The 10,079-nt window shown below is 46.7% G+C and overlaps 1 protein-coding gene across 1 annotated transcript in view; it reads left to right on the top strand.

The window, feature by feature from the left end:
* Positions 1-60: 60 nt before the first annotated feature.
* The window catches only part of STARD7 (StAR related lipid transfer domain containing 7), a 30,337-nt gene continuing 20,318 nt past the window's right edge, over positions 61-10,079 (top strand). The window contains exon 1 of the mRNA XM_066377690.1: positions 61-779. Within this exon, the coding sequence (XP_066233787.1) occupies positions 475-779 (305 nt within the window). The 5' untranslated portion in view covers positions 61-474. The remainder of the gene's footprint in view (positions 780-10,079) is intronic.

Raw genomic sequence — 10,079 nt, 5'->3', positions numbered from 1 at the left:
CCGCCGCCGCGCCACCAACCTTGCTAGAGAGGGGACCCGGCGCGTGCGTGAAGGGGAGGGAAAGAAGGGTAACGAGCACTTGGAGCGGCCAATTAGCAGCGAGGAGTCCAGGCGGCACCCAATCAAGGCCGAGTTCGGAGATGCGAGTAGTTGCAGTAGGACAGCGTTTGTGGCGGACGCCGAATACCCAGGATCCAGGAGTCCGCCTCACTTTTTCCTGCACGTTCCGCATCGGGGCCTCTGAAGCCGGCGTGAGGGCACTGAGGAACTGGCCCTCGCTGCCGGCCAGGTTCGTTGCCCGGGCCCACGAGCGCCTTCTGCAGCGGTCGCGGGCCACCTCCTCAAAGCGGACCCTTCCTCGGCGGCTGCTGCAGACAAACATGACGGGCTCGGCGCCGGCCAACTAGGAGAGTCCCTGGAGGCAGCGGAGCCCTCCCGGACTCATTCTTCGGTCCAGGGCGCGCGGCGGGTGGCATGTTTCCACGGAAGCTGGCGGGCGCGGCGGCGGCAGCGGCGGCACGCGTGGTGCCGCGGGGCGGGGGCCTGTTCGCCCTGCTGGCCAATCAGTGCCGCTTCGTGACGGGCCTGCGCGTGCGGCGCGCGCAGCAGATCGCTCAGCTCTACGGACGCCTGTACTCGGACAGCGCGCGCCGCGTCCTCTTCGGCCGCCTCTGGCGCCGGCTGAGAGGTCGCGCTGGCCATGCCTCGGCTGTGATGGCGGCACTTGCCGGCGTTTTCGTGTGGGACGAGGAACGGATCCAGGAGGAGGAGTTGCAGAGGTAGGACCAGTGGCAAGGTCGCTGCGTTCCCCGGGTGGCGCGGCTCAGGTGGAGAGCGCGGGACCTTAAATCTGCGGATGCACTTTGGTTCTGCAAGCGGCGGCGCAGTAGGTGGATCCTGTTTTTTAGTCCGCGCTTTTTGAAATTGTGTGTGCATTTGATTCGTCGGGCTCGAAATAACAGGACGTGTAGATTAATGTAGAAGAGAGACTTTGGGGGAGCAAGACTGTAAAGAAATAGCATTATTAAAAGTAAGTGAAATGTTGAAGGCACCTACATGGGGCCATTGTTCGCCTAATCTTTAACGCTCCCAGAAAAGTCAAATTCAAGGTAAGTTTCAAATTTGACTTGAAGGGGTAGACATACAGTTTACAAAGTGACCTCGTTCCCAGTAGGACTTGGTCAGAATCGTCACTGTGACTCTTGGGGCAGAATGATGAGACTGGAAGGGATTTTGCCCTCCTCTGACAACCCAGTAACCCAGACACTAACTTGTGAGAGTTAGGTATTTTGGTACTCTAACCAGAACTTTGAGAGGACTGTTTCATTTGGCTCTGAAATCATGCTTCCTTCGTCAAAACCTCAGTGTGAAAAGCATGTGTCATTGAATTTGTTAACTTGTTATTCAGAATCAGAGCCCTTAACACTTCTCAAGTAATCTGATAGAGAAGCCTTGCCTCAGCTCTTGCTTCACGTTGACTCTGTATTTTTTTTTAACTGATACTCCTTTTTTGGGGGGTGACAGAGACAGAGATAGGGACAAACAGGAAGAAAGAGAGATGAGAAACATCAGTACTTCCTTGTGGCACCTTAGTTGTTCATTGATTGCATTCTATGTGCCTTGACTGGAGGCTACAGCAGACCAAGTAACCCCTTGCTCAAGCCAGTGACCTTTGAGCTCAAGCCAGCAACCTCGCACTCAAGCCGGCGACTTCACGTTTCGAACCTGGGTCGTCTGTGTCCCAGTCCGACCCTCTAGCCACTGCGCCACCGCCCTGTCAGGCTAACTGATGTTCTTAAGCTGTTCTCTCTCTCCATACCACATACACTGTACCCCGGGAACCTAGAACATTGTCTCCCCCCACACACACACACACCCCCCCTTGCATGAATCCCACACAGGTCTACTTATTATAGATATTTTTTCTATTATTATTTTTGGTTCGGTTAAATATGGAAATACTTGAGTAAAGTTAACATTTGTGATCTGTTTGGAGGTGTAGCACCCAAAGCCAGGCATATTTGTGCAACAGTGTGAGTTTTGGGTAAATGGAAGTTAATCTTAGGAACTGGTAATACTTTTCCTAGCAGGGAGGATGACTGTTTTATAAATGCAATTTAAAATCGTAACTACAAATGATCTTATTCACAAAAAGTTAAGATACCAAAGCATGATTGCTCATTTGCCTAGTTTCTGTTAGTATTCTTTTGCTATTTGTCCATTTGTCTAATGAAAGAACCTCAGATGTAAGAAATAAAAGGAAACTTTTTAAAAATCGATTGATTTTTAGAGAGCAGAGAGAGAAGGGGGGAGCGAAAAGCATTCATTTTGTTCCACTTAGTGGTTGCTTCCCATGTGTGCCCTGATCCCAGGTGTTGAACACACAACCTTGGTGTTTCCAGATGACACTCTGACGGAGCTAACTGGGCAGGTCCTAAAAGAAACTTTTTTTTTTTTAGATTTTATTTATTCATTTTTAGAGAGAGAGAGAGAGGGAGAGAGAGAGAGAGAGAGAGAGAGAGAGAGAGAGAGATGGGAGGGTGCAGAGGAGCAGGAAGCATCAACTCCCATAAGTGCCTTGACCAGACAGTCCCAGGGTTTCCAGCGACCTCAGCGATCCAGGTCGACACTATCCACTGCACCACCATAGGTCAGGCCTAAATGGAAACTTTGAAATTGAGAAATTATCAGCTGTTTGAATTTTCATTGTTGTGTGTGTGTGTGTGTGTGTGTGTGTGTAACAAACAGTGAGAGAGAGGGACAAATAGAAATAGACAGACAGGGAGGGAGAGAGATGAGAAGCATCCATTCTTCGTTGAGGAAACTTAGTTGTTCATTGATTGCTTTCTCATATGTGCTTTGACTGGGGGCGGGGGGACTACAGCAGAGCAAGTGACCCTTGCTCAAGCCAGCAACCTTGGGCTTGATAGCGACCATAGGATCATGTCTATGATCTCATGCTCAAGCCAGCGACCCTGTGCTCAAGCCGGCAACCTCGGGATTTTGAACCTAGGTTCTCTGTGTGCCAGTTCCACTGTGCCACCACCTGGTCAGGCTTATTCTGTTTTTGATGATGAAATACCCATATTCCACAGTGGTAAAGTTTGAGGGGGAAGTTCCCAGTTGGATCTGTTTTGGGAAGAGGAGAAAGACCTGAAAGGGGCTATTCGAGTGAAAGAGAGGGAAGATGTTTTGGGGAGTCAGAGTTGAATGGTATTGGAGCCTAGGGAGCAGGTGTCATATTTTGTCTTACTTTGTGTGTTTTTTATGGAGATATGTCCTGGAAGCTCTGTTTAGTGGGTCTCCCATTTGCTGGAGCTGGAAGGAGAAACAAGATAGGAAGTCAAAGTGTAAAAGTTTGAGTTAGTCACTATCCACTGGGGCAGAAAAATAAGAGCTGTTGATGACCAGGCCCAGTATTCATTCCATTTCCCTCTCTTTGGGTTGTTTCTGAAAGCTGGAAGACAAATAATATGCTCTTCAGCTATATCTTGGTTGTACAGTAGTTTCATATGTCTTTGTTCTGATAGTTTGGTAGTTCTATTTTGTTTAATACAATGAAACACTCTTGGTTCTAATGAAATTCCTAAAGAAGTATTGCTCTGGGTTAACCCATTTGGGGATTTAGGAAACTTAAGTGAAGGCTAGTCAGAACACTTAAGGTGCCTTTTTGGACTCTCTCCAGGGTTGTTATAATAAAGGCCCTCATTTAACACTTCATTGTCCAATTTATGCTTGAATTCAGTCATATACTTAAAATTTGATCAAGTTGTTCATTTTGAGGAGTTTTAACAATGTTTGTTAACTTTCTTTTCCCTTTTTTCCAAGTGAGACTCCCCCACATGTGCCCCCAGCTAGGATTCACTCAACAACCACCATCTTGGGACGATGCTCTGCCCAACTGGGGCCATGCCTGCAACCGAGCTATTTTTAGTGCCTGAGGCAGAAGCTCCAGGGAGCCGTTCTCAGTGCCCAGGGCCAGTGTGCTCAAATCAGTCAAGCCATGGCACAGGAGAGGAAGAGAGCGAGAGAGGAGGGGTAGAGAAGCAGATAGGTGCTTCTCCTGTGTGCCCTGACTAGTAATTGAATCCTGACATACACACACCGGACTGACACTCTACCATTGAGCCAACCTGCCAGGGCTAAAATGTTTGTTATCTTGATAGAGAGACAAATAATATACTATTCAGCTATATCTTAGTTGTACAGTAGTTTCATATGTCTTTGTTCTGATAGTTTGGTAGTTCTATTTTGTTTAATACAATATTCTGGTCCAGTTCAACTTTTTTTGATTGGTATTTAAGTATATTTACTTTAATAGAGGCACTGTTAAGATTGTTATAGCTAGGTTGTTACAGCTAAGGTTGTTAAAACATTGTAGATTTTGTTTGTTCTAATAAGATGATTTTGTGTAGCTTCCCTGATGGAACACAGTTGAATGTGCCTTGGGACAAATGCATTTCTTTCATTGTTTTTAATTTTATTTTTTTGCATTTTTCGGAAGCTGGAAACAGGCAGAGACAGTCAGACAGACTCCCGCATGCGCCCGACCGGGATCCACCCGGCACGCCCACCATGGGGCGACGCTCTGCCCACCAGGGAGAGATGCTCTGCCCATCCTGGGCGTCGCCATATTGCGACCAGAGCCACTCTAGCGCCTGGGGCAGAGGCCACAGAGCCATCCCCAGCACCCGGGCCATCTTTGCTCCAATGGAGCCTCGGCTGCGGGAGGGGAAGAGAGAGACAGAGAGGAAGGCGTGGCGGAGGGGTGGAGAAGCAAATGGGCGCTTCTCCTATGTGCCCTGGCTGGGAATCGAACCCTGGTCCTCCGCACGCTAGGCCGACGCTCTACCGCTGAGCCAACCAGCCAGGGCTTCTTTCATTGTTAATGGAAGAAAAGAATAATTGTTCCTTGGCCCTTAAATCGTGGACTTTGGCTCTTCAGCGCTGTTTCTGTACCAACTTGTGCTGGTACAAACTAATTCTGCAATTGTCTTTGTTAAACAGTGATGGAGTGTGCAGGATGTCTCTTTGAATATTTTAAAGTGGTATGTGTATTTTCTTATGTTATTTGAGTTTCTATTTGGAATGAAAAAGAATAACCTTTTCTATTCTCTGTGTTTAAGAATATCTTAACACATTGGACCTCATGAATCTAGCAACAGGAAGAAAATGGGAGGAGAAAGGGGGTCAGGTGTACTAATCAATTAGTCTTTTAATGCTTGGTCTAGTATTCGTACCCTGTTGCCCTCAATTAAACAAACAAAATCACTTCAATCATTATTTCAATGCTACGTGGCATTCTGAGTCCAGGGCAGATATTATGAAAAAATACAGCCCTGGCCGGTTGGCTCAGCGGTAGAGCGTCGGCCTAGCGTGCGGAGGACCCGGGTTCGATTCCCGGCCAGGGCACACAGGAGAAGCGCCCATTTGCTTCTCCACCCCTCCGCCGCGCTTTCCTCTGTGTCTCTCTCTTCCCCTCCCGCAGCCGAGGCTCCATTGGAGCAAAGATGGCCCGGGCGCTGGGGATGGCTCTGTGGCCTCTGCCCCAGGCGCTAGAGTGGCTCTGGTCGCAATATGGCGATGCCCAGGATGGGCAGAGCGTCGCCCCCTGGTGGGCGTGCCGGGTGGATCCCGGTCGGGCGCATGCGGGAGTCTGTCTGACTGTCTCTGCCTGTTTCCAGCTTCAGAAAAATGAAAAAAAAAAAAAAATACAAAAGTAACTTTTTATTGCTTTGGAACATCAAGAAAAAATTATGGGAACAAAAAGAGGAAGGAAGTTAAGAAATATGAAAGGCTAGGGGAAAATGTTCCATTCACTTTTCCCTTTAAAAAAAAAAAAATTACAGTTCATTGCTCTAGAAATTTGAGTAAATAAGTGCCAGTAAAGTTTCATACAGAAAACTGGCTGTATTCTCATTTCTGCCTTTCTGGGTATTTAGAATACGTACTTTTAAGTGCAGTATGCTATTTACATAAATCAATAAAAAGTCCTTTTGATTAAAGGATTTTTTAAAGAACACTATTGAGGATATTTATTTGATATACCCTTCTTCGATCATCATAACTACATCAAAGCTGACTTGAATTTTTTGGGATTGTCTTCACTATTTTACCATTAACCAGTTGGCCCAGAATTGCAATGAGCTAGTCTTATTTCTAAATGTGTTCATAACAGTTATACTTAAAAGTCTCTAATTTTGACAGTAATTTGGAATTTGAGGGAGGGGTTATGTGAAATAGTTATCCTACTGAAATTGTTAATTACAGGGATGGCTTTATTTGAATCATTTTCGAGTCTTATATCAAGCTCTATACTGAGACCAGGACCCCTAGAAAAACCAAACATGGTTATATACTTACTGTTCTGTTTTAATGGTTTTATGCCTTCTGTTTCTGTAGCTCTCGGTCTAGCCTTTCCCAAATTTGAACCCATTTAAGTTTTGGAGAAAGGAAAGCCTTGACTGTCTTTCCTTGATCCTCTTACTAATCTCTTCTGTCACTATTTTGGGAATAATCTCTTTTGTCCTTTCTTTCTTATTACTTGTTTAAGTCTCTTTGATAACAAGGTTTAGACATCCATCCCACCCAAACAAGATTTGGTACAACAGGTTACAGAGATGAGTGGTGAGAGCTGTTTTTCCTTCCTTTACATATAGGGTAGTGAGTGACTGTGCATGTTAACAATTGAGACCTTTTAGAGATTTTGAACCTGAGGAGATAATCATTTACATTTTCATGATACAGACTTGCTCCAGCATTTATATTGTACTATATTCAAAGACTGAACGTTATTTTTTTACAAGACATTTCTTGTCCCCTGTTGGAACTTAGTCTTATAATTTTAATAAAGGCCACTTTGTGCTCTAATTATATGGGTCAAAAGCTCTGTACCACATCGATTCTTCAGAAGGCCATTAAAAATATTGCTTATAGTCATATAGCTTTTTTTAAAAATAGAATTTAGACAAAGAAAGAAACATTGATATGTTTTTCTACTTATTTGGGCATTCATTGGTTGATTCTTGCATGTGCCCTGACTGGGGAATGAAACCCACAATCTTGGTTTATTAGGATGATGCTCTAACCTACTGAGCTACCTGGCCAGAGCAGTTTAATTTTCTTAATACCTTATTACTATGTAATTTAAGGAGCCTCTGATTTATTTTTAATAAGATATTCCTGCCCCTCTTTATTATGCAATAGCAATAGCAGCAGTCAATCCTATTTTGCAGCTTTTAATTAAAATTAAAACTTATTTTATTATTTTATTTTAATTTTTAATTGTTTTGTATTTTTCCAAAATTAGAAGCAGGGAGGCAGTCAGACAGACTCCCACATGCACCCGACCAGTATCCACCCGGCATGGCCACCAGGAGGTGATGCTCTGCCCATCTGGAGCATTGCTCCGTTGAGGCCCGAGCCATTCTAGCACCTGAAGGGAAGGCCATGGAGCCATCCTCAGCGCTGGGGCCAACTTTGCTCCCATGGAGACTTGGCTGTGGGAAGGAAAGAGAGAGATAGAGAGAAAGGAGAGGGGGAAGGGTGGAGAAACAGAAAGGCGCTTCTCCAGTGTGCCCTGGCCGGGAATTGAACCCAGGACTTTCACACACCGGGCCGACACTCAACCACTGAGCCAACCGGCCAGGGCCTAAAACATTTTAAAGTCACTACCTTCTAGGAGGTTTTATTTTATTTTATTGTTTTTTCATTTTTATTTATTGATTTTAGTGAGAGGACGAGAGAGACAGGAACATAGATCTGTTCCTGTATGTGCCCTGACTAAGGATTGAACCAGCAACTTCTACACTTTGGGAAGATGCTTCAACCAACAGAACTATCCAGCCAGGGCAAAACTTTTCTAAAAGGGTTAATTTAAACCTTTTCATTAGACCCTTGGTCGGCAAACCATGGCTCGCGAGCCACTTGCAGCTCTTTGGCCCCTTGAGGCCAGCTTAGGAATACCCTAATTAAGTTAATAACAGTGTACCTACCTATATAGTTTAAGTTTAAAAAATCTGGCTCTCAAAAGAAATTTCAATGGTTGTTCTGTTGATATTTGGCTCTGTTAACTAATGAGTTTGCCGACCACCACATTAGACCATCAGTATAAATAATAGGTTCTTAGTGGCCAACAAAGAAATTGATATTGGTTAACTTAAGACAAGCTCACTCAGAGCATTGGTAAGAAGGCCAAAGAAAAGGGTATGTGGCCCTGGCCGGTTGGCTCAGCGGTAGAGTGTCGGTCTGGTGTGTGGGGGACCCGGGTTTGATTCCCGGCCAGGGTACACAGGAGAAGCGCCCATTTGCTTCTCCACCACCCCCTCCTTCCTCTCTGTCTCTCTCTTCCCCTCCCGCAGCCAAGGCTCCATTGGAGCAAAGATGGCCCGGGCGCTGGGGATGGCTCCTTGGCCTCTGCCCCAGGCACTAGAGTGGCTCTGGTTGCGGCAGAGCGACGCCCCGGAGGGGCAGAGCATCGCCCCCTGGTGGGCAGAGCGTCGCCCCCTGGTGGGCAGAGCATGCCGGGTGGATCCCGGTCGGGCGCATGCGGGAGTCTGTCTGACTGTCTCTCCCCGTTTCCAGCTTCAGAAAAATACAAAAAAAAAAAAAAAAAAAAAAAAAAAAGAAAGAAAAGGTTATGCAAGGGAACAGACAAGACCAGCTACAGGAATAATTTTCTTAGGGCAGCTGATGGTTTTGTTTCCCCTAGATCCATTGCATTACTGCACTCAATTCCCTCAAGGTCACTGAGACTACTCTCCAAAAAATCCTGTCCTTTCTTATTTCCTTAGATTCAGTCTCTCCCAGAAGTCCTAACCTCAGTTAAATCAGGAGCGGTGCTCTGATGGAGAAGGGGGCTCCACCCCACCTACTGTGGGATTCTCCTCAAGTGAGAAAAGGTTTCAGTCAGTCAGATCAACAAATTTCCCCCTCTAAATATTTTCATCTAATTCCGAAGTTTAAAATTCGGAGGCCTGGGGCCCTGGCCGGTTGGCTCGGCGGTAGAGCGTCGGCCTAGCGTGCGGAGGACCCGGGTTCGATTCCTGGCCAGGGCACACAGGAGAGGCGCTCATTTGCTTCTCCACCCCTCCGCCGCGCTTTCCTCTCTGTCTCTCCCTTCCCCTCCCGCAGCCAGGGCTCCATGGGAGCAAAGATGGCCCGGGCGCTGGGGATGGCTCTGTGGCCTCTGCCTCAGGCGCTAGAGTGGCTCTGGTCGCAACGTGGCGACGCCCAGGATGGGCAGAGCATCGCCCCCTGGTGGGCAGAGCGTCGCCACTGGTGGGCGTGCTGGGTGGATCCCGGTCGGGCGCATGCGGGAGTCTGTCTGTCTCTCCCTGTTTCCAGCTTCAGAAAAATGAAAAAATAAAAATAAAAATAAAAAATAAAATAAAATTCGGAGGCCTGGCCTATGGTGGTCAACTTGGAATGCTGAGGTCACTGGTTCGAAACCTTGGGCTTGCCTGGTCAAGGCACTTCTGGGAGTTGATGTTTCCTGCGTTCCTGCTTCTCCCCCGCTTCTCTCTCTCTCTCTCTCTCTCTCTCTCTCTCTGTCCCCCCCCCAATGAATAAATAATAATCTAAAAAAACTGGAAAATTGGGATTTTAGAGCTAATAGAAACCTTCAACAAATAATGTCCTCACTTTACAGATGGAAACAGGGAGGGCTTTACAGATGAAATATACTTGCTTAAGATTACACAACTAGTTGGCAGAGCCAGGACATATCTTTACACTCAGCGTCACTTTGTGTCACTCTAAATTTTCCATCTGGGGTTACCAGTATAACTTTAAATTTTTGACTTTTTATTTTAATTTTTTTTGTATTTTGCTGAAGCTAGAAACGGGGAGAGACAGTCAGACAGACTCCCTCATGCGCCCGACCAGGATCCACCTGGCACGCCCACCAGGGGGCGATGCTCTGCCCCTCCGGGGTGTTGCTCTGTTGCGACCAGAGCCACTCTAGTGCCTGGGGCAGAGGCCAAGGAGCCATCCCCAGTGCCCGGGCCATCTTTGCTCCAATGGAGCCTCGCTGCGGGAGGGGAAGAGAGAGACAGAGAAGGAAGGAGAGGGGGAGGGGT

This window comes from Saccopteryx leptura, chromosome 3 (assembly GCF_036850995.1).
Source record: "Saccopteryx leptura isolate mSacLep1 chromosome 3, mSacLep1_pri_phased_curated, whole genome shotgun sequence".
Classification (NCBI taxonomy): domain Eukaryota; kingdom Metazoa; phylum Chordata; class Mammalia; order Chiroptera; family Emballonuridae; genus Saccopteryx; species Saccopteryx leptura.
Note: the sequence above shows the minus strand (reverse complement) of the source record. Positions and strands in the feature narration are given on the sequence as shown.